Here is a 27,192-nt window from a genome sequence, read left to right as displayed (position 1 = left end):
TAGTTCTTACAAAGTAAACAGGGGATGGCGCACAATATGAGCATATTCATTTTTCTTATAGAAGCATTTGCTTTATAAGAATCAAATAAATAACTCTTTATAGACGGTGATATTACCTTTGTTTATTAGTTCTTAAAAATTAAACAACAGTTGTTCTTAAATTGGTCTCTTTTTTAGCGATTTTAAGCCTCGTTGTTTCATCAAGGCTCGATGTAAAGTAGATTTCAAATTGGCTTCAATCTCTACTTCTTGTTTTTCCTATGTAGTTTAAATTCTAGGCGAAATTTTCGACTTTAAGTCGTCTTGTTTTTTTTGTGAGAATCTTTCTAGACATAACAAAGTACGTTTTTAGACATATGATTTTTAATAGGAGAGCTTTCTTAGTTATTATAGTGCGACGGGGAAAACCACAGACGGGACATATCCGAATAATAAATAAAATGCTTCTAACTACCGTGATGAAAATCACATACCGAAATCATATTCCAACCTGTTAGAAAATTCGATGCATACTGATAGGGTCTACTCGACAATAATATTGTAATATTTGCTGTTCATCTTTAATTCGTTCTAAATTTTGAAATAAATTTATAAAAAAAAGAGCACAATATTTTGCGCTATCTGTATATGATAATTTTCAGCAGGGACAAAAATTAGAGTATAATTGGTCCAGCGCGCAGCAAAATGGACCTGCCACGTCAGCTGGACCTTCACGCCGCTCCGGCTTCTTGTATTCCACTTGAGACAAAATTTTGGCCAATCTTTTCAGTGGGGTATGTGAGAAGGGGGTGTAATATATGATTCTTTTTACAGTTATTAGATTGACAAATGCGCGATAGAATTTTTACACTTTGTCGCCAGAGGTTGATCTTTTCTTTGAAAAAATACTCAGTTTAGCTTCTAACTATTTAGATACAGTTATCGAGCACTCTTTTAAATGGTGTGTTCAACCACGATATAACACCCCTTTCTCACAGACCCAGTAGAGATTTTTCAGCCAGTGGAGATAAAAAAACGGATTAAAACTCGATGGGGATTGATATTCCCATGTTTTTTATGGCTGGGGGATTTGAATAACATTGTTTTCGATTCAGAAAGTTCAACGGGGATGGAAAAAAGAGCACAATATTTTGCGCTGTTGATCCTCTTTATATGATAATTTTCAGCGGGGACGAAATTTAGAAATTTTATTAAATCGCCAAAATAAAGTCCGCCAAATTGCACCAAAATTGGTGAACACCATTTGCCAAAATTTCTTCTGTTAAGGTACTTTCTGCCCTCTGGCAATCAAGCACCCTCCTGTTTGAGATCAGTTAAAATCCAATTCAAAAGAATATTTTGAGATAGGACGAATTATTTTCATCCTTTTATGCTATAGGCAACTAAAAATTCTCATCGAGGAGGGGGAGTTAACAAGTAGCCTGCAATTTCGAGCACCCAGACTTCGGAATTTAAAAAAATCTTGCCGTGGTGTAATTCACTTATCTATTCAACGAAAATAACAGGAAGAAAGGAGTGTTTAGTACAGACTAAGCAGCCAGCGTATTGGTGTTTTCTCAACGTTTCGTACAACGGAAAATCTATATATTGCTGAAAATTCTTGCATCTTTCCAAGGGAGTTTAATTCGAGTTGTTTTTTGTTTGTTTTGTCGAATGTGTTGGATGACCAAGCATTGTCTACCTGTCTATGTTTCTCTTTTCCAGGGTGGAAAATGCTTGTTTTTTTTTTGGATTTTCAGGAGCTTAAAAAGGTTTGATTTAAGTTCGCCCACCAACCTCGTTATTTTACCATTTGGGGTGCGGTCCGTTTTTTTTCATTTTAGGTACGGCACTATTCATAGCGTCACAATTTGAAGACCAGAACATACCAACCAATTCATTTCAAATCCAGACCAAAGATGTATCTTATCCAAGACGATTTTGAGAAAACAAAAAAATAATACAATTTTGATGACACCAGCCAAAAGTAGGCGAAAAATCGAAAAAAGATAATTAATTGCTGACGTCAAAAATTAGAACACGATAGAATTCGGCCGAAGCACTTTAAAGTATCTTTTTTATCCTTTATAAAATTACAATATAGCTATAAATCTCATAATGATCTACCCAAAAATAATGTTCTAAAAATGTCATATAATTTGAAATAAAAATTGGAACTCCACCATATGTTATAATCATTTGTTAAAGGATAGCCAGATAAAAGATGAAAATTGGTCTAGAAATTCCTCCTTAGACCAGAATATCTTTGGTCTGGTCTATTCATCTGGTTATCCTTTTAAAATATATATAGTAATCGAATAGTTGGCGTTATTTCGAGAACTTCTTAATCGTCATTAAAATCTTAATTTTGCAAATTTAATTTTGGAAGAAATTTTGTAGTTCAAAGAAAATTTTCTCGACATGTAATCTGCTGGTTTTTTTCTCAGGTTTATCAATCCAAGTTTGTGCCAGGCTGGTGAATGTATGCATGGTTTTTAGGTGTATACAATCATGAAAAATGTATCATCAACAAAACATAAACTTTTAAAATGTAAACTATAACTACAAAAAATATAAACCCTCCCTAAAAAACTGTATAAAAGAACTAAAGTGTGATATAAAGTAATTCTTTTTAAGCTAATATTCTTTTCAAAATCGGAACCGCCTGAGCATCGAGCGAAGCATTCTTGCATTTTTCAACGATATACCAAACCCAGACTGAAAGAAATAAGCAAATGAAGTATAAATATAAATATTTTCATCGTATGATTGTACACCATTAAAGCTAAAATTGGTTACCCCTTTCGAACTTGGAGCCTTAATTCAGGTAAAGTCAAGTTTAATGATATAGGCTAACTGCAAAGCTTTTCCGGTAGTGTGTCCAGTTTTGGATCGACTAGTCCGTGATGTTGTTTTCTAATTTACCTAAAGTTTCAAGTTTCGAGTTTCAAAACACGCTGTTGACCGACCAGAATTAAAAACAGTCGAAGACAAGTCAGCTCTAAAGCTAAGCACGCTTCTTTTTATAATGGAAAGCCTGATCCAGTCAAAAAGTTAGAGAACAGTGAATCTTATCCTCGATTATGATCATATGCGAAAAAGAGGATCAATCACGAACTAAAACTCGATGGAGATCGATATTTCAATATTGTTTAAGGCTGGGGATTTAAATTTCATTGTTTTCAAGTCAGAAAATTCAGTGGGGATTAGAAAAATAGCATAATATTTTGCAGTGAGGGTTATTTTGATCATTTTCAGTGAGGTATAAAATTCCACCAGTGACGATATCTTTGCTAATTTTTCCAGTCGGAAGGGGTCCCTATGGTTTTGTGAAAAGGGGGTGTTGAAAACAAATAAGAAAATTCATACTACAAAAACTAGAAAAACGAAAGAGGTTTCTGGATAGGCGGGTGATAATTCTTTTAAAATTGTTTTTATGAAATTGAATGGACAAAAGAATGCATGGGGAGGGAGGGGGTGTATTATGACATACCTTTAAGAACTGTCTTTCTTTAGCCACCCGTTTACAACTTTCCACTGTGTTGTATAACAACATTGCTACTGTCATCGGACCCACACCTAAAAATGTTGAAGCAAATTTCTTTATATATTTGACCATCTTAGCTCGTAATCACATGAAAACTCGTGCAACTCGAAAATTGATTGCACTTGTGTGATTTTTTAGTCTCGAACATTTCTCGTCCTTCCGGACGGAAAATTCGGAAAATTGAAAAGAGAAAAATCTCTAGTGTAATTTTTCTTGAATTGTACTCGTTATCATGTGATTACGTTTAATACTATTCAGTAGTTTGAGATCTTTTGTTTGGAGATTTCTTACCTGGTTCTGATTAAAACCTCCACTTTTTGTCTACGTCTTTTCAAAAGTCGAGATATGAAAGTTTTAAATCTTTAAAAATGGGTTTCTTACCAAAAGCCAAAAGCTTACAAACTCATCGAGTTTTCGACTTTGGAAAATAGTTAAGCTAAAAGCAAAACGATTTAGATGTTTTGAGTCATTGAAGGAATCTACGTGTTTTTTTTCTATAAGCATAACGTTTATAAGCATATACAGGCTCAGTTTTTGGTACCTAAGCAATGGCTCTATTGTTTATAAGAACAATAGAATGCTAAGCATAATGCGAGCCTGATATAGGGGCAGACACTTGCTTATAAAAAACATGTATAGGGCAAAATACCTAAAACCATTTAATTATCCTTCTAAACGAATTGTACACACAAGATAAGACAGAAATTATTATTAATAAGATGTCCGAACGGGGGACTCATAAAAAACATTACCTCCTGGAACAGGTGTAATCCAACTAGCTCTTTCTTTACATGCTTTGTAATCACAATCTCCAACTAGACGCTGACCACTCTTCTTACTCGAATCTAAAAGAAGGTAAAATACATCAGGTTATTCAGGCCAATCTCGCACTTATTTCTACTTTATGTGTAGATTTGTAAACTTCAGGTTATTCGACGAAAATATTCTGGTATGTGATATCAACTTGGATTATTTGGATTGGCTTACTTGGATTGGTCAGCCATTACTTCAGATATTCATTGATAACTCTAATAAGTCAGTGACCACAGTCGGATGCAACCCGGAGGCTCCTCTTTCTAGACTCTCTCCCTGGATTGGTCCACAACCTTCATCTTTTTCTTTTATTACTGAGTTCAAGCAGTATAAAGTACCATTTTGTACTTAGAACAAAGCTTTTTAGTATCGAACCCAAGCCATTGCTCTACCTTTGCACTATAATAGTTTTTCATCGGAAAAAGTTTCGCTGTCAGAGAAAGTCGAACTTATCCTACTAACCAGGCACTGCAGTTATTCCACAATCGATTACAACTGCACCAGGCTTTATCCAATTACCCTGGATAAAATAAAATTGGTTTTCAACACGGTTTCTTCAAAGATAAATTTTAGTGACACATAAAACAAAAGACTTATGGACTTCAGATAGGACTAGAAGGAGAAGGACAGGACTAAGAGCACTGAAACTTAGCTTAAAAAATAGCGAGCGCTGACGATTATATGATCTGCAACCTCAGTCGGAGACAACCCGAGGGCTCCTCTTTCGATAGCTATCTACTACAAGGTAGGGGAGGGCACCACTCTTTCTCCCTGGATTGCTCCACTTACTCTTAATCCTTCTCTTAATTGCCGAGCATCAAGCAGAGAGACATCAAGTACCATTTTGGGAATCTTGGGTATGGCCCGGCTGGGGGTTGAACCCACAACCTTGCGCACTGTAGCCGGATGCTCTACCACTGAACTACACTTGTGATCTATATCAAATCAATATTACAGGTTTGTACCTTAACCATTTCAGGAACGCCAACTGCAGCCACGACAATATCAGCTCTGCCCACCTGAAACGATGGAACAGAAAAGAAGGAATTTGTAATAATACTGCACTCCCTCCAAAACAATATGAAGATTGCTAGCAGGCATTCCTCTGATTTGTTTTTTCATAAAACCACGTCCTCTAAGCGGTTTTTTGAATGTTTTTTTTTTTTTCAGATACGCATCGTTAAGCTCATTAAAATATCCATGAAAACAAGCTAGATGCTGAATGGACCTACCTGATGATGAAAGTTAGATAGCAATGCGAGGAGAAAAAAATCAGTCAGAAAATATATCGTTTAGCGAAAATGCATAACGCAATAAATTCATCATTGATTGTTGATGGGGGGAGAGGGAAGGGTTGTAGGGAAAAATTAATAGAAAGTTCTGGTCGCAAAAATCAGTTTTATTGACAATTGAATCATGCTTGATGGTGAGCATTGTTATCAATAATGTTTTTGTGTGAAGAACATAGAAATACAAGGAAAACATATAATGAAAATCTGCAAAGACGGCGATTTCCGGCATTTTCAACCGGAAAAATTTTTTTCTCAAAAATCGAACTCGGCCATGTTTTGAGCATTGCAAATACGCATCTTTCTGCAAAAAATCAGAAAAAGCTAAAGATGAAAATTCGAGAAAATGTAAAAAAACGGTTTTCCGGCATATTTCTGGCATTTTCGGCCGGGAAAAAATATTTTTCGAAAATCGGGCTCCGTCACATTTTAGGTATTGTCATTTTGCATCAGTGTGCAAAATTTCATGAAAAAATATAAAGTACAGCTCGAGAAATTCAAGAAATACCGTTTTTTTTCCGGCGAAAATAGGCTGTTTCCGGCGATTTTTAGAAAGTTCCGGCTTCAAAAATCACTTTATTGACAATTAAACCATACTTGATGGTGGGCATTGCTATCAATAATGTTTTTGTGTGAAAAAACAACGAAATATAAGGAAAAAGTCCGATGAAAATCTGCAAAAACGGCGATTTCCGGGATATTTCCGGCATTTTCAGCCGGAATAGAATTTTTCTCAAAAATCGGACTAGGCCATGTTTTAGATATTGTTACTACGCATCTTTGTGCAAAAAATCAGAAAAAACTAATGATGAAATCTCGAGAAAATGCCAAAAAACCGGTTTTTCCGGCATATTTCCGGCATTTTCGGCCGGAAAAGTACGTTAATTGAAAATCAGGCTCTGTCATATTTTAGGTATTGCCATTTTGCATCAGTGTGCAAAATTTCATGAAAAAATATAAAGTACAGCTCGAGAAATTCAAGAAATACCGTTTTTCCGGCGAAAATAGGCTGTTCCGGCGATTTTTAGAAAGTTCCGGCTTCAAAAATCACTTTTATTGACAATTAAACCATACTTGATGGTGGGCATTGCTATCAATAATGTTTTTGTGTGAAAAAACAACGAAATATAAGGAAAAAGTCCGATGAAAATCTGCAAAAACGGCGATTTCCGGAATATTTCCGGCATTTTCAGCCGGAATAGAATTTTTCTCAAAAATCGGACTAGGCCATGTTTTAGACATTGTTACTACGCATCTTTGTGCAAAAAATCAGAAAAAACTAATGATGAAATCTCGAGAAAATGCCAAAAAACCGGTTTTTCCGGCATATTTCCGGCATTTTCGGCCGGAAAAGTACGTTAATTGAAAATCAGGCTCTGTCATATTTTAGGTATTGCCATTTTGCATCAGTGTGCAAAATTTCATGAAAAAATATAAAGTACAGCTCGAGAATTCAAGAAATACCGTTTTTTCCGGCGAAAATAGGCTGTTCCGGCGATTTTTAGAAAGTTCCGGCTTCAAAAATCACTTTTATTGACAATTAAACCATGCTTGATGGTGGGCATTGCTACAAATAATGTTTATGTGTGAAAAAACAACGAAATATAAGGGAAAAGTCCAATGAAAATCTGCAAAAACGGCGATTTCCGGGATATTTCCGGCATTTTCAGCCGGAATAGAATTTTTCTCAAAAATCGGACTAATCCATGTTTTAGGCAATGCTAATACGCATCTTTGTGCAAAAAATCAGAAAAAACTAATGATGAAATCTCGAGAAAATGCCAAAAAACCGGTTTTTCCGGCATATTTCCGGCATTTTCTGCCGGAAATGAATTTTTTTCGAAAATCGGGCTCCGTCACATTTTGGGCATTACCATTTTGCATCTTTGTGCCAAAAATTAGGAAAAACTAATGAGCCAATCCCGAGAAAAGCTAGTAACGAACGGACGAACGGACGAACGGACGAACAGAGGTTAATTTATAGGACCTACAGCCCACCGGGGTAGGTCCAAAAATATCACAGTACACAAAGTAACAATCTTGCCTTCGTATTCAATTTCTGTGACAAAGGTTAATATAAAGGGTCGCACCACAAAATAATTACTTTATAGCAAAAAACTTGCTAAGCGGGTTAAGCGGAAGCGTTTTTCGAGTTTGATTTGCATCATAAAATGAGTAAAAACTGTCCCTAAAAACACAATCACACATACAACTTCAGGAAGATTTCTGGTTCTTGAATGACAAGTGGTGACTGTTGCGTTATGCCATTTTAATAGTTCTTCCATGGGTGTGCCCTACAGTAAAAATTAACACTGGATTTAAACAAAAACTTAGAAAATTCAAGTGTTAGTTTGAGCCTGTTAACTAAAGTATGATCTTAGAAATATCAAACATATATGCATCATTTACGAACTATAATATTAAAGTTTCTACGGAATTTCCTTTTTCAAGGCTCTCTCAAATCTCCTAAAAATGTACAATATTCAAAGTCGAGGTGTTCGTTATATACGGTTTGGGAAGTTCAATGCAAACTATGCAAGTGTAATGTTTATATGAGCTTTAACACTTGACTAAATATCCATTTAAAAGTCGTCAACTTACCACAATTTTACTTCTACCAAGCACCACAGCATTCTGACCAGATACCTCCATACCTGCAAAGTGTTATTTATTTGTGCTTAATTGGGCTCTTCCAGAAAATATCTGTACATGGGGGTGGAGGATATAATGTCCGTGGGGTAGTGAAAAATCTACAAAATTTGCCTTGTCCAGGGGTAAACTTACTCTGTTTGGGGGTAATTTTGATTGTCCATGGGGTCAACTGATGCTTGTCCGGGGGGTTAGACCTGCTGCCTGGGGGGTAAATTTAAAAAAAAATGTTATATCCTCTACCCCCATATTCAAATTTTTTCTTTGTCACTATGCTGTCACTTTTGGAAAAAATCATCCCAATTCCATTTTATAATGACCCCCCCCCCACTTTATGAAATTTTCCTGAAAAAATGCAAAAACCTTCATTTTTCTAGGGGTTTTAGGAAAAATCACCCCAAAATGAGTTAATATTGACCCCACTCCCATTTTAATTTATGGATTTTCTCCCAGAATACCAACCCCCATGTTTATTCAACCCACCTCTACAATTAAGCACAAAAGAGTATATGATAAAAAGAAAGAAAATGTATCGTGAAAATTCTGTGTTATCTGAGGCCTGAGGCATGTAATTACCAAGACACAATAACCAGGGAAATGTTTCTACTATAACTGACTTGTATTTTTCATGAGTTTAAAATCAAATGGCAAGGAGGTTTTTAATTCTGTGCCATGAAGAAACGTGAAGAATGAAGAAACTAGTGTTAGTAAAACAGAGTATTCCAAACAAAAGGAAGAGAAGAAAAAACTAAGCAATCTGAAACAATACCAGTCGTTTTGATGAGCTCCATACAACCATTTGGAGTACAAGGAGCAAAACAGGTGTCTAAACTGCCTCTTGCTAAACGTCCGGCATTGATGTCGTTGATCCTGAATATAATATCGAGAGAATTTTATTTTTAAAGATATTAAACCAAGTGTGGTTAATCAATGCCATAAAGAGTGCTTGATTAGTAAAGAACCAGAGCCATATATCAATATTTTAAAAGTTATCTCCCATTAAAAAACTAAAAATCTGAGTTTCGTGCTTACACATTAATCATATGTATAGTAATGATTGAAAACTTAAAGATATTAATGTTGATTGGGATTTAATTCAAAAGAGAAAAGCTTCTTTCCTTTATTTTCCTTCGCACTGTTTACTTCTATCGCATTTGATGAGAAAGTCGCACCAATCTCTTGTGAAATCTTAAAGTATACCGGGTGTACCACAAAAAAGTTTCTCTCTTTTAAATGAATTTTTTTCATCGGTCTTTTTCCATTGGAAAGAAGAGAGATAAACTTGAATTTTGAAGGGTCATTTATTAAATTTGGTTCATTAGATCAAAGGATAATATGCTCAATTGAATAAAAAAGTTACTTTCAGAAAGTGCTATAAAACAGTATAGCCCTGAGAATAATCAACCATTACAAAAAATGCCAAATTACTGCTAAAGAGTATTTTCTATTATGTTTCCAGATTATATTTTGATTCTATTGTACTGAGAAATATTGAAAAAAATGTTTGAAAGATTAGCACTGGAAAGAATCAGGCAAAGGCTATTTCACAGAATGAGCTGTATGAGGATTTAAAAGAGGACCTTGACCACTCATTTGAAGAGAAAATTCTAAATTTAACTTATGTGAAAAGTGATAAGTACCCATCTACATCTTTTTCTGGCGACACAGCATTTGTGGCGAGTGCAGAATCGATTGGATTTTCAGAATCAAGTGGGAGTTGTACAATGATGCCATGAACATTATCATCATTGTTCAGCCTCTCAACTGTTGATAATAACTTGCAAGTAAAAGAAATTTAGATATTTTAAAGCCATTATTTTTATAACATACGCAGATGTATAAAATGTACACTGACAAAGTATAATTAGACAAAAAGTTCCCAAATTGTGCTTGCTCGACCATAGAGGTATAAAGAAAAACAGGAGTTGAATGTGTCGGTAATTGGTCGTTAAAGTCTTTTGATTTCTTTTATAAAATGTATCAAAAGAAATTCTAAGCTCGCCCGATGAAATAAGACTTTTTAGTAGAACTCAAGTTTGCTATGAACATTCTAATAATCAGTATTGAAGATTCTCGCCTTTTAATATACGAAAATTAGATAAAAATTCGTCCACGAAGCAAGTTTATGTTCCATTTCGCTATCCGTTCAATTTTGTTTTGAAAAGATATTTTCTCAAGCCAGAAAATGAAAAGTTCTTTATAAGCACACACGATTTCAGACTCAATGTGTAGACATAAAGTCACTGGAGAATTTTGGAGGAAAGTATCAAGCAATAGAGTTCACCTTAAGGAAAACATTGATCGAAAAATCTTATCATTTGATGAAGGATTGCCAAGTTTACAGGCCTTTTTTTAGTCCAAATATTTTCTTACACTGATGTCAGAAACAATGAATCTCGTCTCATCTAATTTCTAAAGCTTAAATGAGCCAATAGGATTTCACCTATGGATAAAAGAGCTCATTAAAAACGCACGATATATGAGATTATGAGCATCCATAAATCGTAACTTTTTTAATCGTAGGGCGAGCTTGGTTACAATGGCATACTTCTCCTGTTTCTTTATACCTCCATGGCTCGACAAAGGTTGGAGGATGCAAACGCCAATCTTTTTCATTTTGTGATGTTCTGTAGAGCTTCATAAAGACCTAACTAGGTTCAAATAACATTCTCATTCCCTAGTAATCTATTAACATGACAGAAAGAAATTACATTATTATTACTTCTTGCTCTGTTGATGTATTTGGTAGCTTTAAAATTTCAGCATTCATTCCAAGCTAAAAATGAAAAAACATAATAAAAGAAGTTTTTGGTTGAGATTGTACTAAGGATCAATTGAAAGCCAACAAGAAATGAATGAAAAATTTCCAGTCTAATACCTGTTGTGCAAACTTAAGTTTAGTTCTGACATAGACGTTTGAATCTTCCCTGTTGCCAACCTGCATGGATAGATTGAAAATAATAAAAGTGAGCCACATAGCAAACGTGAGAAATGTTATAGGCATAATTCAATTTTATAATTCAATTTTGAATTACATTAATTTGTCATTCCCTCAGATGTCTTTAAAACAATGGAATATTAAAATTAATGTAAATTTAATTTTTGTTTAACATTATTTTGGCTACCCCCAGAATGATAAAAGAAAATAATGAAACCTTACAAATTTAGAAACATTTAAACCAGCGTGATTAGGAAGAGTTTCAAAATGAAGAAGAAATGGATGTAATGTTTCCTTACTTGTACAATAGCTAGACCTGGAGTTAATCCAGTCTCAGAATGAAGTTGACTGACATCAATTTTGATTTGGTCTCTGATTCGTCTAAAGAAAAAATTAAACATAAAACGATTTATAAGAATTGAAAAATTCTCATTTTTTAAATTGCAAGAAAGTGCCTTCATGTAGTAGGCACAGATGAAATCTATCTGATTTGACAGGAAATTGACGAAAAATTAGATTTTTCAAATACATCTCAGAGACTACTATTTTTAGGTCAGCTAAAGTATTTGGAAACACTACAGTAAAATGTTTAGTAATTTGAGTGAATGCGCTAAAGAAAATAACAATACCTTGCAATATCTTTACCATCAATAATCTGTGCCATATTGTTAGTTATTGGTATATACCTGAGAGAAAAAATTGAAGGTTAAAAACTAACTATAGCCTATACTGTAGCCTAGAAATAGCCTATCCAGTGGTGCGCGGATCTAAGTGGGTGTCTTCTCCACCAAAATCTTTTTCTTGGGAAGTTGTTCTTCAAATTAGTTTTCAAGGTTGGCTCGGTTCAACTTTTTTCATCTATGGCTCAAATTTAGGTAATTTCTTATAAACGTTCCTGTCTATGAAATTGCTATTTCTTTTATAGAAATTCCCTTTGAATCTGAATTGATTATTCAGATTGAGCCAGGTCAAGTTGGTGTTGCGGAATTCTTTGAAGCTTTTGTTTCAGTGCAATTCAGACAAAATTGCAAAATTTTTCCCTCTATGATTTTCACGTAGCAAGCAATTAAAGCCACAGTCAAATCAATGGTTTATCAACGCTGGCTGGTTCAAAAACAACTTGGGTCAAAGTTTTTTAAAGACTTTAAAAAAAATTTTCTGTCCCTTTGTAGATATTGCACTAAGATGTTGAAAAACCTTTTAAAACAAAAGGGAAGCCAGTCTAAATTCAAAAACTTGTTCCCTATTTTTTTCAAGGACAAATTTGTAACCACAAGCGATTTTATTTCCTGCACATTCTTAAGAACACATATATAGACGCTTGCCATCTATGCTTGTTGTCATAACCATCATTCAGCATTGGGCACTTCAGTACAAATTGATGTCTGATATATTAAATTTGGTTGCCTGTCATCGAACTTTTTCGTTGTAAAACTTTGAATGCAAACTCAAAAAGTAGCAAGCGTTTTCAATGAGTGGGAAAGAGATATTTATAATCGTTGTATGGTAGGTCTTGAGTCATTTTTGGAGTTGATTACAAATAAACGTGCATTTTTTAATTATGATGAAAGAAAAGAAGGCATTTCCTGCCATGGAAGTCAGATATTGGGGAGAATTTGCAATCTAAAAGCTGTCAATGTTAAACACAAATATCTGGAGGGGAAGTCTTTCCCAAGAGGGCCCTCGCTTGTTCAACACCCTTCCCAGACCAATAAGAGATTTGAAAAACTGCCCCAAAGAACAAAAAACACTTAGACACCTTCCTCACAACTGTTCTGGACGAACCACTGCTTGCCCACTATTTCACTCTTAGGCAAGCTGACTCCAACAGCCTCAAGGAAATGTCAAAGCATCGGACTCAACAAGTTGGATGAGCTGTTCAAGCAGAAGCCAAAAATAGGTACAAATAGGTAGGTTTAGTAAACTTGAAAAGGAGACACAATTTTGTGAAATGTAAGTACCAGTTGGGGATTCGATCTCTGATCTTGTAACCATAAATTAAACCACAAGGCTGCTAAGAGACAGAGAGGTGAGACAAGCCCCCTCGAATATAATATATTTGAATGGAGAGATAAAATCAGAGGGGAGATTTAGCACATTCGTCTGAATAACACTAAAACAAAAGCAAATAACACTAAAACAAAAGCTTCAAAGAATTGCGTCCACCTGTCTGAGCTAGATCTGGAAATGATCTGATCTAGCTGTAAAGGGCAATGCTTAAAAAAAGGGCAATTTCATAGACAGAAATGTGATGAATTCCAAGCACTATGTAAGGGTCAAAGTTCTAAAAACGTTTGTCTTCATCTAGCCGCTATTCCACCATTGTTAGCCTCTGGAATGTTTCAACTTTGAAAATTTCGTGAAAATTAGCGTTTTTTAAAAAGAAGTCGTTGCAGTGTCAATCTTTTGCAAATTTAAAAACCCACTTTTCCTTGGAAAAAATTGATTTTTTTTTTTAAGACCCTTGGGATATAAGGTACCAGTTGACCGCAAAAATTCCAAAATTCACGAATTGACCATTGATAACATTAAGGGTAAAGGGACCCAATGACGTCACGGGTTTGGGAAAAACTTCAAAATGCGATATCGCGAGTTTGAAGAAGAGTTGAGAGGTCGTTGACCCCTCATTACATCCAAATTTTTAGCCATTTTCAGCTGATGATGTCATCAAAACAAAAAAAATGTGATATATAACTTGAGATTGGAAAGGAGTTTGGAAATGGCTAACCCCTCATTGGATCGGAAAATTTATCGAGAATGCAATGAGAGAGGGGTGTTATGAGGCTTTAGAACAACTTTAAATTAAAATTGGCTAAAATTTGTGATAAAATCAAAACAAAACAGCTGAAAAGAACTGAACTCGCGGAATAAATAATGGGAAAACATAAAAATAAAACTATATTTTTTTATGAGCTCTTATTATATTCTTTCCAAAAAGTCAGTGAAATTAAATCTGATGAAATATAAAGAAATTATAATTACAAAACTACATGACACACGTGACACGACCCAAAGCAAATAAATTCAGCTTTCGGCACTTTTGTTCGTAAAAACCAAACAATTTTTTTCTTATCAATCCATGCATAAAAACTTGAAATTCTTTATACTTGTCAAGAATATTTTCCATAACAAAACAAGGGAAATTCAATGTCTTTGGTTAAACCAGGTAACAAGAGATTTTTGTAAAAGGTCTCTCGTGTCTCTCCCAAACCTCTAACTTTGTCTCTGACTTTTCAGCATCAATTCTTCAACAATCAACACTTCTTACTTCCGAAATTCAACATGTTTACAGCTTGACAATAGTTGAAAGTTGAGAAGTTCCCCAATTAGTTCTTGTTGCAAAAATTTTGTTTCAGACCATTTATAGCTATTTAAACCAGTATGCTACTACGTTTAAACGTAGTCGTCTAAGAAAACGGCTATTCTTTTTTAGAATCTTCCTACAATCTAGTTTTTATATTTATAAAAACTAGATTGCTGACGTGTGGAAAGGAATGTCGGCGTGACTGATCCTTTTGTTACGATAATAACATCAAAGCGGGAACTAATTTTCTTCTCGTTTCTTTCTTTCCTTTTTCTTTCTTATAAGTTCACGCTTTCCATCACACTCTCCAAGTGTGGTTAGCTCAAGCGGTTAGAGCGTCTGTCTCTTAAGCATGGGTTTCCGAGTTCGATCCCAATGGGTGTCAATTTTTCAATTTTTTGATCCGTTTTAAGTTGTAATTTTTGGATTTATGGAATTTTAGATTAATCAGAATTTCTTTGGGATTTGGGATTTTCGGAAAAAAAGTACGATATTCTTTTGAGCAGCGGATTGATAGCCTTCACTTCTTACATAACTAGTGTGTGGGCTTGAGGAGTCTGTAGAATCCCTTTTACTTGGCGAACACGAGACTTGTTCTCCGTGCGTAACCCCTTTTACAATCGATTGTATTTTCTCCTTTGATGTTTTTAACCAAGAAAGACGATTGTAATTGGTTTTTATTCTGCCAATCATGTTCTAAAGAGACATGTTTCAGCCAATCAAGTTTTTCATAATATGTACTAACATGTGCTTGAAACTAAACTAGAAGCAAACTGTGAATTTGGCCTAGTAACTGATTACACACACGCACAATGACAACGGGCAGCATGCTAATGAAAGGGAATAGCTATAAGCTACTGAGCCAACAATTTGAAGTATAAACAATAAGTTATTCAACCTGCTTAGTGCAGATCTTACTCATAAAATACAAACAATCATCCAAATTTAGACCATGTTCATTTCGAGCTGCCCAGCAGCATGCAAAGCATATCTTCAAACCAGCAGTCTTGTTGACATTATTCAAAAATATAGACTGTTAGAATAGTGTTAACTGTTTAATTTAAGCATACAATCCTGACTAAGCAAAACCTAAAGAGGACTGACTATAAAATGCAATGTGGTCTTAGAAGGGCGACGAGAGAACAACAAAAATGTGCCTGTTTGGAACGATCTTGGCAGAGTATAGTTCAAACTAAGAATCGAATACAAAAGAAAACTATCAAAATGGATGATGGATGAAATAGGCTTAGACTATGCTATAGTCTAAGACGAGTTTCATCTAAAAAAGGAACAAACGTGAAGAGGGGAATTTTTTTACGGGAGTGGCCGTTGTCTTAGACTATATCAATTTGGTAGAAAAGCGGAAATTTTGGATTTTGGTTGGGTTACGACATAAGTTGGCGCCCCAAAATGGCATACCAAAATGGCACAGCAAATGGTATACCAAATGGCACACCAAATGGCATAGCGAATTTATCTATGTATCTACGCATCCATGTATCTATGTATCTATGTATCTATATATCTACATATCCATGTATCTATATATCTACGTATCTGTGTATCTACCTATCCATGTATCTATATATCTATGTATCTATGCATCTAATAATCTACGCATCCATGTATCTATGTATCTGCATATCTACACATCTATGTATCTACATATCCACGTATCTATGTATCTATGTATCTACATATCTACGCATCCATGTATCTATGTATCTATGTATCTATGTATCTATGCATCCATGTATCTATGTATCTATGTATTCTATATATCTACATATCCATGTATCTATATATCTACGTATCTATGTATCTATGTATCTATGTATCTATATATCTACATATCTACGCATACATGTATCTACATATCCATGTATCTATGTATCTATGTATCTATTTATCTACATATCTACGCACCCAAGTATCTATGTATCTACATATCTATGTATCTATGTATCTACATATCTACGCATCCATGTATCTATGTATCTATGTATCTATGCATCCATGTATCTATGCATAAATGTATCTATGCATCCATGTATCTATGTATCTATGTATCTATGCATCTATGTATCCTATATATCTACATATCCATGTATCTATGTAGCTATGTATCTATGTATCTATATATCTACATATTTTCTTGGGGTTACGACATAAGTTGGCGCCCCAAAATGGCATACCAAAATGGCACAGCAAATGGTATACCAAATGGCACACCAAATGGCATAGCGAATTTATCTATGTATCTACGCATCCATGTATCTATGTATCTATGTATCTATATATCTACATATCCATGTATCTATATATCTACGTATCTGTGTATCTACCTATCCATGTATCTATATATCTATGTATCTATGCATCTATATATCTACGCATCCATGTATCTATGTATCTGCATATCTACACATCTATGTATCTACATATCCACGTATCTATGTATCTATGTATCTACATATCTACGCATCCATGTATCTATGTATCTATGTATCTATGTATCTATGCATCCATGTATCTATGTATCTATGTATTCTATATATCTACATATCCATGTATCTATATATCTACGTATCTATGTATCTATGTATCTATGTATCTATATATCTACATATCTACGCATACATGTATCTACATATCCATGTATCTATGTATCTATGTATCTATTTATCTACATATCTACGCACCCAAGTATCTATGTATCTACATATCTATGTATCTATGTATCTACATATCTACGCATCCATGTATCTATGTATCTATGTATCTATGCATCCATGTATCTATGCATAAATGTATCTATGCATCCATGTATCTATGTATCTATGTATCTATGCATCTATGTATCCTATATATCTACATATCCATGTATCTATGTAGCTATGTATCTATGTATCTATATATCTACATATCTACGCATCCATGTATCTATGTATCTATGTATCTATGTATCTATATATCTACATATCTACGCATCCATGTATCTACATATCCATGCATCTATGTATCTATGTATCTATATATCTACGCATCCATGTATCTATGTATCCATGTATCTATGCATCCATGTATCTATGTATCTATGTATCCTATATATCTACATATCCATGTATCTATATATCTACATATCCATGTATCTATGTATCTATGTATCTATGTATCTACATATCTACGCATCCATGTTTCTATGTATCTACGCATCCATGTATCTATATATCCATTTATCTACATATCCATGTATCTTTGTATCTATTATATGTATCTATGTACTTATGTATCAATGCATCTATTAGTCGAGAATAGAGACAAATGAATTTTCCGATACTCAGAGTTTTGTGCTTTTTCAGGCAATCTTTATTCAGATTTTAAAAACTTATGAAAACGACATTTGTTCACAGTATGATGTCTTCATTCCGGCGTTAAAAGGGCCGGTGTAAAAAGGGCCAAAATTTTGCAAATTTTACTTAAAATTGGCGTTAATTTTGATCATTTTTCTCCATTTAAAGGATTATAATCATGATTCAAAGATAAAAGATGATCCATTGTTTTACTACATATCTAAAACTTCGCAAAAATCCGTGATTTTCAATGAAAGTTTCAACAGTTTACTACTAAAAAATGATATTATAATGTAAATTGAAGCATAAAAAGTCATTCTAACAAATTTTGGCGTTAAACTTACGATCCTAATTGGCATAAGCCCAAAATCAGGCTGTGGCGTAATAATGGCCGGCGTAAAAAGGGCTGATAAGGTAGTTTGATAACCAAACCATTGTTTTCGGACTGAACTCTGTTTTGTTATATAGCATTAACTTCTATGCCACGACTTCAGAAGTAGAAGCTTCTTTCGGTAGTAGAAACTTTCGTGAGGTTGAAAAATCTCGACGAAGAAAAAATCTTTTTCACAAGCATAAACTTAGATGAATCAAGACGTAAAAATGAAAATTTTAACATAAAAGACATAGATGGAGAAATGCTTCTTAAATTGTTTTGAAACTGTTGCCCTTTGACTTATTACTAATAGGCTTTTAACAAGCTAAAAAGTGCCATGAATATTAATTTTTTTCAAAGTTTGAAGTTTTACAGATTTTCTATTTGTCACGAATTTTTCGCGAATGGCTCTTATAAAAATATTCAAAGACATTTACCTTTGAGAAAAGGGCAGAAATTCGCGCAGATCGAGAAAGTTTCTGCAAAATGTTTGGCTAAAACAAATCTTTGTGAAACAATTTCGCGGGTTTCTTTTTACAAATCCGCGAAATTAAACACTGCGAAACACAAACATTCCATTCTCAGGATTTAAAAAATCACCTCTAAAATAATAAATAAAAAATTCTCTCTTCGCTTAAGGTATTGAATTGTATTTAGTTTGAAAAGGGCCGTCTTCATAAGGGTTCATATCATAAGTTATTTGGAATTATATTATTTATATAATATCTATTTGTTAGAATGACTTTTTATGCTTCAATTTACATTAAAATATCATTTTTCAGTAGTAAACTGTTGAAACTTTCATTGAAAATCACGGATTTTTGCGAAGTTTTGGATCATTTTTTATCTTTGAATCATGATTATAATCCTTTAAATAGAGAAAAATGATCAAAATTAACGCCAATTTTAAGTAAAATTTGCAAAATTTTGGCCCTTTTTACACCGGCCCTTTTAACGCCGGAATGAAGACATCATACTGTGAACAAATGTCGTTTTCATAAGTTTTTAAAATCTGACTAAAGATTGCCTGAGAAAAGCACAAAACTCTGAGTATCGGAAAATACATTTGTCTCTATTCTCGACTAATAGATGCATTGATACATAAGTACATAGATACATATAATAGATACATAGATACATGGATATGTAGATAAATGGATATATAGATACATGGATGCGTATATACATAGATACATGGATGCGTAGATATGTAGATACATAGATACATAGATACGTGGATATGTAGATACATAGATACATGGATGCATACATACATGGATGCATAGATACACGGATGCATAGATACATAGATACATAGATACATGGATGCGTAGATATGTAGCTACATGGATGCATAGATGCGTAGATATGTAGATATATAGATACATAGATACATAGATATGTAGATACATAGATACATGGATATGTAGATACATGGATGCGTAGATATGTAGATACATACATAAATACATAGATACATAGATACATGGATATGTAGATACATAGATACGTAGATATATAGATGCATGGATATGTAGATATATAGGATACATAGATACATGGATGCATAGATACATAGATACATAGATACATGGATGCGTAGATATGTAGATACATAGATACATAGATATGTAGATACATAGATACATGGATGCGTAGATATGTAGATATATAGATACATAGATATGTAGATACATAGATACATGGATATGTAGATACATGGATGCGTAGATATGTAGATACATAGATACATAGATACATGGATACATAGATACATGGATATGTAGATACATGGATGCGTAGATATGTAGATACATAGATACGTAGATATATAGATGCATGGATATGTAGATATATAGGATACATAGATACATAGATACATGGATGCATAGATACATAGATACATAGATGCGTAGATATGTAGATACATAGATACATAGATATGTAGATACATAGATACATGGATGCGTAGATATGTAGATATATAGATACATAGATATGTAGATACATAGATACATGGATATGTAGATACATGGATGCGTAGATATGCAGATACATAGATACATAGATACATGCATATGTAGATACATAGATACGTAGATATATAGATACATGGATATGTAGATATATACTTGTATATAGGATACATAGATACATAGATACATGGATGCATAGATACATAGATACATAGATACATGGATGCGTAGATATGTAGATACATAGATACATAGATACGTGGATATGTAGATACATAGATGTGTAGATATGCAGATACATAGATACATGGATGCGTAGACATGTAGATATATAGATACATAGATACATAGATATATAGATACATGGATATGTAGATACATAGATACGTAGATATATAGATACATGGATATGTAGATATATAGATACATAGATACATAGATACATAGATGCATAGATACATAGATACATAGATACATGGATGCGTAGATATGTAGATACATAGATACATAGATATGTGGATATGTAGATACATAGATGTGTAGATATGCAGATACATAGATACATGGATGCGTAGAAATGTAGATATATAGATACATAGATACATAGATATATAGATACATGGATATGTAGATACATAGATACGTAGATATATAGATACATGGATATGTAGATATATAGATACATAGATACATAGATACATAGATGCGTAGATACATAGATAAATTCGCTATGCCATTTGGTGTGCCATTTGGTATACCATTTGCTGTGCCATTTTGGTATGCCATTTTGGGGCGCCAACTTATGTCGTAACCCATTTTGGTTAGCGGTGTGATCGGCCGGCCCGGTTCGAACAAATGTAAACAAGCAGTCGGGTCTGACTGGTAAATCCCGCGGCAGTTCTTGCTGTGAATACAGATTGACCCGACTAGAATAATGATTCCAAAACAGGGCGACAGAAAGTTGTTGATCTGTTCGTGTGGAAATGTTTTATGCAATTCTTTAGCATTTGAGTCTCTTAGCCTCCTATTAGTTAGTACTTTAGTTTGTAACTTCTTTGCAACAAGGTGTTTTATGTAAATGGTTTGTTTTGAATTTATTTTTAACAAGCATAACTCAGATTCAAGCAAGTATCATATTTTTCAAGAGTAAAAAGAGAGAAGAGGTAAGCAGTAAGGCTCTCTTTTATTTTGAAAGACTTATCTTTTTTTAATACAAACGTATCTCCAAGGCTTGCTTTGTCTGATTGCTCTAGGAAAATTTTATTGGAGTTTTCAATCACAGCTCTTTTACAAGTGTAAGTGTGATGCATTATTTTTCTTTATCAAAATTTTTTTAATTTTTATAAAACGCATAATTGTTGGTTTTAATTTTTTGTCTACATATATACTGTTCAGGCGAGACCAATATAATTTGTTGTTTTCTTACAGGCCGCAAGCTAACGAAAAAAGAGGATCAGTTTGGTTTGCAAAAAAAGAATGAATCATACTTATATAATTAAAATGTATTGTGAATAATTACACCCGTGAAAACATCTGCAGTCTATAACAGCAAAAATCAGTAATTATACCAAACTTGTGAAATTAAAGATTATTGGTGAATTGCAGTTTTATTGAAAAATAGAGCATAAAATTCTGAAAAACTTGAGAAAGCTTTTAAATTTTTGAATAAAGCAGTAGTCTACTACCGTGAGTGGTCCTAAATCCGACAGCCCTGCCTAATTCCTACCCCCCCCCCAAATAACTGTTATGAAAAAAATTCTATGTTTACAAACATTCCCTCTCCAAGTTGAACGATAAACTATTGCAAGAGCTCTCGAAACAAAACATCTAACAAGATGGCTATAATGTCAAGATGCCAATTAATGTAATTTAAAAAGTGTGAATTATTATAAAAAAGTAATTACTTTTTATGATGCTGTTACTGCTGTTGTACATATTGCAATAAAAAATTATGTTTTGTATAAGAAGCAATTATTGTTATTTCTATTTGGTTCAATTGGTTCAATGTATGTATCAAATCTCTCAGTTTAGTTGACACTTTGGTATCTTCGTTGCTTCACAGTGAAAGGCTTGTTTTTATTTTAGTTTGTATCTTTGAAAGACCCCATCGGATTTAGGCAGGGCTGTCGGATTTAGGACCACTCACGGTAGTCACTACTACTAGTCACACACATAGCAAATTTTTTTTTTTAAATCACCATGATATTTTGGGTGAAATTACAAGATTTCATTTTCTAACTTTTTAAAGTGAATTATATGTGAGTTCATCCGAAAATCAAGGTATATATATACTTTTTTAGATTTTTCCTGTGTGAATGATTGCGGCATTAATTTTGATTTTTTAAATTTTAGGTTCAGTCCGGGCCGTAAAACAACAAATCAAATTGGTCCCACCTTATGGTCTTCCAAAACCTTTCAAGTCCAACACAGAAAAAATTCAATGTAAATCATTGTATGACTTTTTAGTGGATTCGCGATGAAAAGCTTCAATTAATAATTCACGATGAAAAGGTGAAATTTAATCGTGAATTATTGTCAGATTGCAGCTTTTCACTGTGAATTCACTAAAAGGCCAATTTTTTTCCTGTGCTAAGTTTTCATATACTGATTATAATTTTGATAATTATTAAATATAGAAAAGTAAATATATAATAAACATTTCCAATAATGTTGACACCAACTTCAATTGTGGACAAAAAAGCAACCATTCCTAGCAAGATAGTCATTAAGAAAAGACTTTTCTTTATTCATCTTCTTATTGACTGCTATATGTTAGTAATAGTTACTATTTTGCCCTACTATAATCAAGAGGGCATTATATAAAGACATTATATTCAATATTTATTTTTTTCATGCAAAAAAAATGTGTATGAAATTTCTATCATATTTTTGGTTATCTTTTTTTTTAATTTTGAATAAATCAATTCATTTTTACGTGGGATTTTACAGGCTTGCCACTTGGATAATTTAAAAGGATATTTGAGTAAAGAAATTTGGTAGGTATTTTTTGCAAAGCATCTGTGTTTGCAGTCAAAAATGCCTTCTCGGCCTCAGGTCTAAAATTGAAAATTTGAACCACATATTTTTTGAGGAATTTTTTTTTACAAATACAATTCAATCGTCACAGTGACCCTACATTTTAAATTTAAAGTCATTTTGATCATTGGTTCAGGAATTATGATAAATTTTTATTTTTTTACAAGATTCAAACAAAATTTGTGTTTTCACAGGATTTATAGTTGTAAAATTTTAGATGAAATTTGCAAACTATATCACAAGAAAAAAACAATTACCTTGACCTTATAGATGAATTGGCAGTGAAAAACTGTAATCTTTCAATAATTACTTGGTGATTAGCTGAAATTTCACCGTAAATTATTATAAAAGATTTCAGCGTTTCACCTTGAATTAGCCTAAAGTGAACGGCAATTTTATATTTTGCATTCTGTGTATGGACTGATTGGGTAGCAGATAATGTTGCATTTCTCCAGAAGAATGTGGAGATTTGAAGTGAAAAAAGATTCTTTTTGATAAAATTTTTCTAACATCGTAAAAATTTATGGTTCAAATTTTCAATTCATGATATGCACCATTGCAATGTCTTCCATTCGACACCCAATAGCTGATTGGTTGAAAGTGGCGTATTGACTGCTTTTACGTCACTTCCAACCAATGAGCTATTGGGTGGAACGGAAGACATTGCACTGGTGCATATCATGAATAGACCTGAGGCTTAGAAAAGCTGTTTTTGAATGAACCAGCTGCTTGCTGAAAATATAGTCTAAAAGAAACTTTTTGTTCAGATGTTTGAAGTAACAGCTCTTGTATCATAGAAGGGTCGTTGTTCAGATGTTGTGGAAAGTGTTGTTTAGATATTGTGGAGGGTTTCCTTCAGTCATAATGGAAAGTGTTGATCAGCCCACCGTGGCACCGTGGAAAGGTGTTGATCAGCCACTATGGAAAGTGTTGTTTAGATATCGCAGAAAGTGTTGTATAGATATCGCAGAAAGTGTTGTTTAGACACTATGGAGGGTGTCGGTCTGATATCGAGAAAGGTGTTGGTTGAATTTTGTAGAAATGCATTGGTTGAAATATGCCAGATAACCGCACCATGGTTTTTAAAATATATTTCTGGTACCACTGTACTGTCACTCAAGTGCCAAGCTGAAAAATTGACTATCAAAAAATATAAAAAGATAGCTAAACATTAAACTCAATCAAGCCCAACAAAAATAAACAGGAAGTAAAATCTATTAAAATTTAGGCCTTTTTTATTTAGAAGAAACTTTTCAGAGATTGCAGATTTTTGACGTCCACAAAATCATACTGACTTGAGACAGAACTGGAAAAAGTCGATATTTCAGTCTTAACTGACACTGATTCCTGCTACCATAAAAGAAACTACAAAATCCAGTGAATATAAACCTTACCTTTAGATGCTACATCAAGTTGAATCAAAGTTAGAATTTGTTTGTGGGCCTTGAGGAAAACAATCCCTTTCTAACTAATATTGTCAAAAAAGCTAAAGAAACAGCAAATGCATTTAAGTAAGGTCTTCAGCCTACAATAACTTTCTTCTTCACCAAAGGAAACAACCATTCTTTGGATAAAGTTCACTCCCTACTTGCATCCTTCCCTTCGATTTTGGAGGCCCGGAATTCCCGAGTTATTTTTTCCGAGTTAAAAAAACCGAGTTAAAAAAAACCGAGTTATCCCGAGTTATGACGTCATTTTTGGAATTTAGTGACGTCATTTTTCATTTCATAACTCGGTTTATTTTGCTTCCTTTAACTTTCCGAGTTATTTTCCATTTTTTAACTCGGGGAATTTTTGCTTCCTTTAACTTTCCGAGTTATTTTCCATTTTTTAACTCGGGAATTTTTGCTTCCTTTAACTTTCCGAGTTATTTTTCATTTTTTAACTCGGGAATTTTTTCTTCCTTTAGCTTTCCGAGTTATTTTTGAATTTTTAACTCGGGAATTTTTGCTTCCTTTAGCTTTCCGAGTTATTTTCCATTTTTTTTTGGCTTGTAAAAACAGCCAAAAGTTCCAATAAGGGTCACAAAATCCCGAAAAAATCAGTTTTTTCCTCGATTTTTGCGGCACATACCCGTCAGCTCGCAACCCTAGTATCCCCGGGGCTTCTATAAAGCCAACCAACGGGTCTTACACGATCCCTCCATTGTTTTTCAATAACACAGGGATGTGCCAAGCCAAGGGCGACTTTTCTGCTTCTAAAAATGTTCTCACATGCACGTAAAATTTTACTTAAGACCTTTGAGACCTCTTAAGAAAATTTGGTGTTCATTCATTCGCTTACGTTACGTTTATTCTTTGTACGTGTGACAACGAGTGACAAAAAAAACTCGACTAGCAGTTTCCTCGTTGCTTAAGTAAAATTTTCCAGTATCTTTCACTTCACATTGCGCAGAATGGGGTTTGATGTTCGAATTATTTTTATAAAAAGACGGGGGTAAACATTCGAATAACAATATACCTTCAGGTCAACATTTAAAGACTTTCCACTTTGAAAAAGTAGCGTATTTGACCCCTGGAATGTTTTTTACCCGCAAGTCTAATTAGAGCCTTATGACACAAAAAGATTCGAATTCATAATTCGAATGTTTTGCAAAGGTCACACGCGCGCGGGAAACTTTCGAATGTTTTTCTGTAAGTTGATTTGGTGAGTGTGTGCACTCTGGACAGTTTTATTTATTTATTTTCTAACATCTCTCATAAAAATCTACGAATAGTCTGTGAAATGATTGATTCAAGAAACGTTGGTTATTCATTCAAAATTTTTACAGCGAAGTGGGAAGGACTCAGTGAATTTTTCTGAGAATCTTGTCATGTCACTTACAGTATTCTTTAATGAAATAGAGAGGAAATATAAATTTTGAAATAGCTTTATCTCATCACTTACCTGCTGTATTTTTTGAGATTTTATTTATGCTGTAATATTTTTGAAGGGCTTACACTTAGTTTATCTAGCAGGTTTTAACTTCAGTTCTTGCTTTTCAATTATTCACTTGTTTGTTGATTATTCCTATTCATTTTATTAAGCAGGTTAAGGCTTTTCTAGTTGGTAATGGATGGTTATGTCTTTGATTTAGGTTGGTATGGGATCAATAGATTAAAACTTGTGTTTTTTTTATGAAGAAAAATAACTCGGAAAGCTAAAGGAAGCAAAAATTCTCGAGTTAAAAAATCAAAAATAACTCGGAAAGTTAAAGGAAGCAAAAATTCCCGAGTTAAAAAATGGAAAATAACTCGGAAAGTTAAAGGAAGCAAAAATTCCCGAGTTAAAAAAAGGAAAATAACTCGGAAAGTTAAAGGAAGCAAAATAAACCGAGTTATGAAATGAAAAATGACGTCACTAAATTCCAAAAATGACGTCATAACTCGGGATAACTCGGTTTTTTTTTAACTCGGTTTTTTTAACTCGGAAAAAATAACTCGGGAATTCCGGGCCTCTCGATTTTGTGTTGTTTTGGTTTTCTCTACCAAGTTCGTCTATAAATCTACAGGGATTTTTCGCAAAAATCACCGACCCTTCTCCAAGGTCGGTAAGGGCAAAGATAAAATCAAGAAAAGCGCCAAATTGATATCGTCCGTAAACACAGACTCTATCCGCCGCGAAACATATTACGTTTTATAATATACAAACTATGTTATATCATAATAACATATTATACGGACGATAGCATCGTCTAAAATAGGCTATGAACATAGAAAATTAGATTTTACAAACCTTCCTGGCTTCAGATCTTCTTGCACCTGTCGATTCAAACACTTCAATTTTCCTCCAAATCGTGAACGAGTTCTGCAAAATAAGGAGGTCTGTCTGTCGATTTAGTCGATCTATATGACTGGGTCTAGACCAAGTGGTTAAACAGGTTAAACCAGAAAGCACACAAGCCAAACTTGCAACACACATGCAAAGCAGATCACTTTCGATTTCGATTTCATCGT

At 33.7% G+C, this 27,192-nt stretch overlaps 1 protein-coding gene across 1 annotated transcript; it reads right to left on the bottom strand.

Annotated features, from left to right (window-relative positions):
- Nucleotides 1-2,551: 2,551 nt before the first annotated feature.
- On the bottom strand, nucleotides 2,552-27,091 carry LOC136798912 (C-1-tetrahydrofolate synthase, cytoplasmic-like). The gene is made up of 14 exons (XM_067055583.1): nucleotides 26,972-27,091; nucleotides 11,845-11,901; nucleotides 11,515-11,596; nucleotides 11,156-11,215; nucleotides 11,000-11,053; nucleotides 9,918-10,054; nucleotides 9,047-9,147; nucleotides 8,230-8,282; nucleotides 7,839-7,922; nucleotides 5,305-5,358; nucleotides 4,802-4,859; nucleotides 4,279-4,371; nucleotides 3,473-3,558; nucleotides 2,552-2,697 (listed from the first exon to the last, which is right to left on the bottom strand). Exons 2-14 carry the CDS (start codon nucleotides 11,877-11,879, stop codon nucleotides 2,629-2,631), a joined length of 966 nt encoding a protein of 321 aa, XP_066911684.1. The 5' UTR covers nucleotides 11,880-11,901; nucleotides 26,972-27,091; the 3' UTR covers nucleotides 2,552-2,628.
- Between the last annotated feature and the right edge of the window lie 101 nt (nucleotides 27,092-27,192).

The sequence above is a fragment of the Clytia hemisphaerica genome, unplaced genomic scaffold (genome assembly GCF_902728285.1).
Source record: "Clytia hemisphaerica strain Z4C2 unplaced genomic scaffold, Clytia hemisphaerica genome assembly, whole genome shotgun sequence".
In the NCBI taxonomy this organism is placed as follows: domain Eukaryota; kingdom Metazoa; phylum Cnidaria; class Hydrozoa; order Leptothecata; family Clytiidae; genus Clytia; species Clytia hemisphaerica.
Note: the sequence above shows the minus strand (reverse complement) of the source record. Positions and strands in the feature narration are given on the sequence as shown.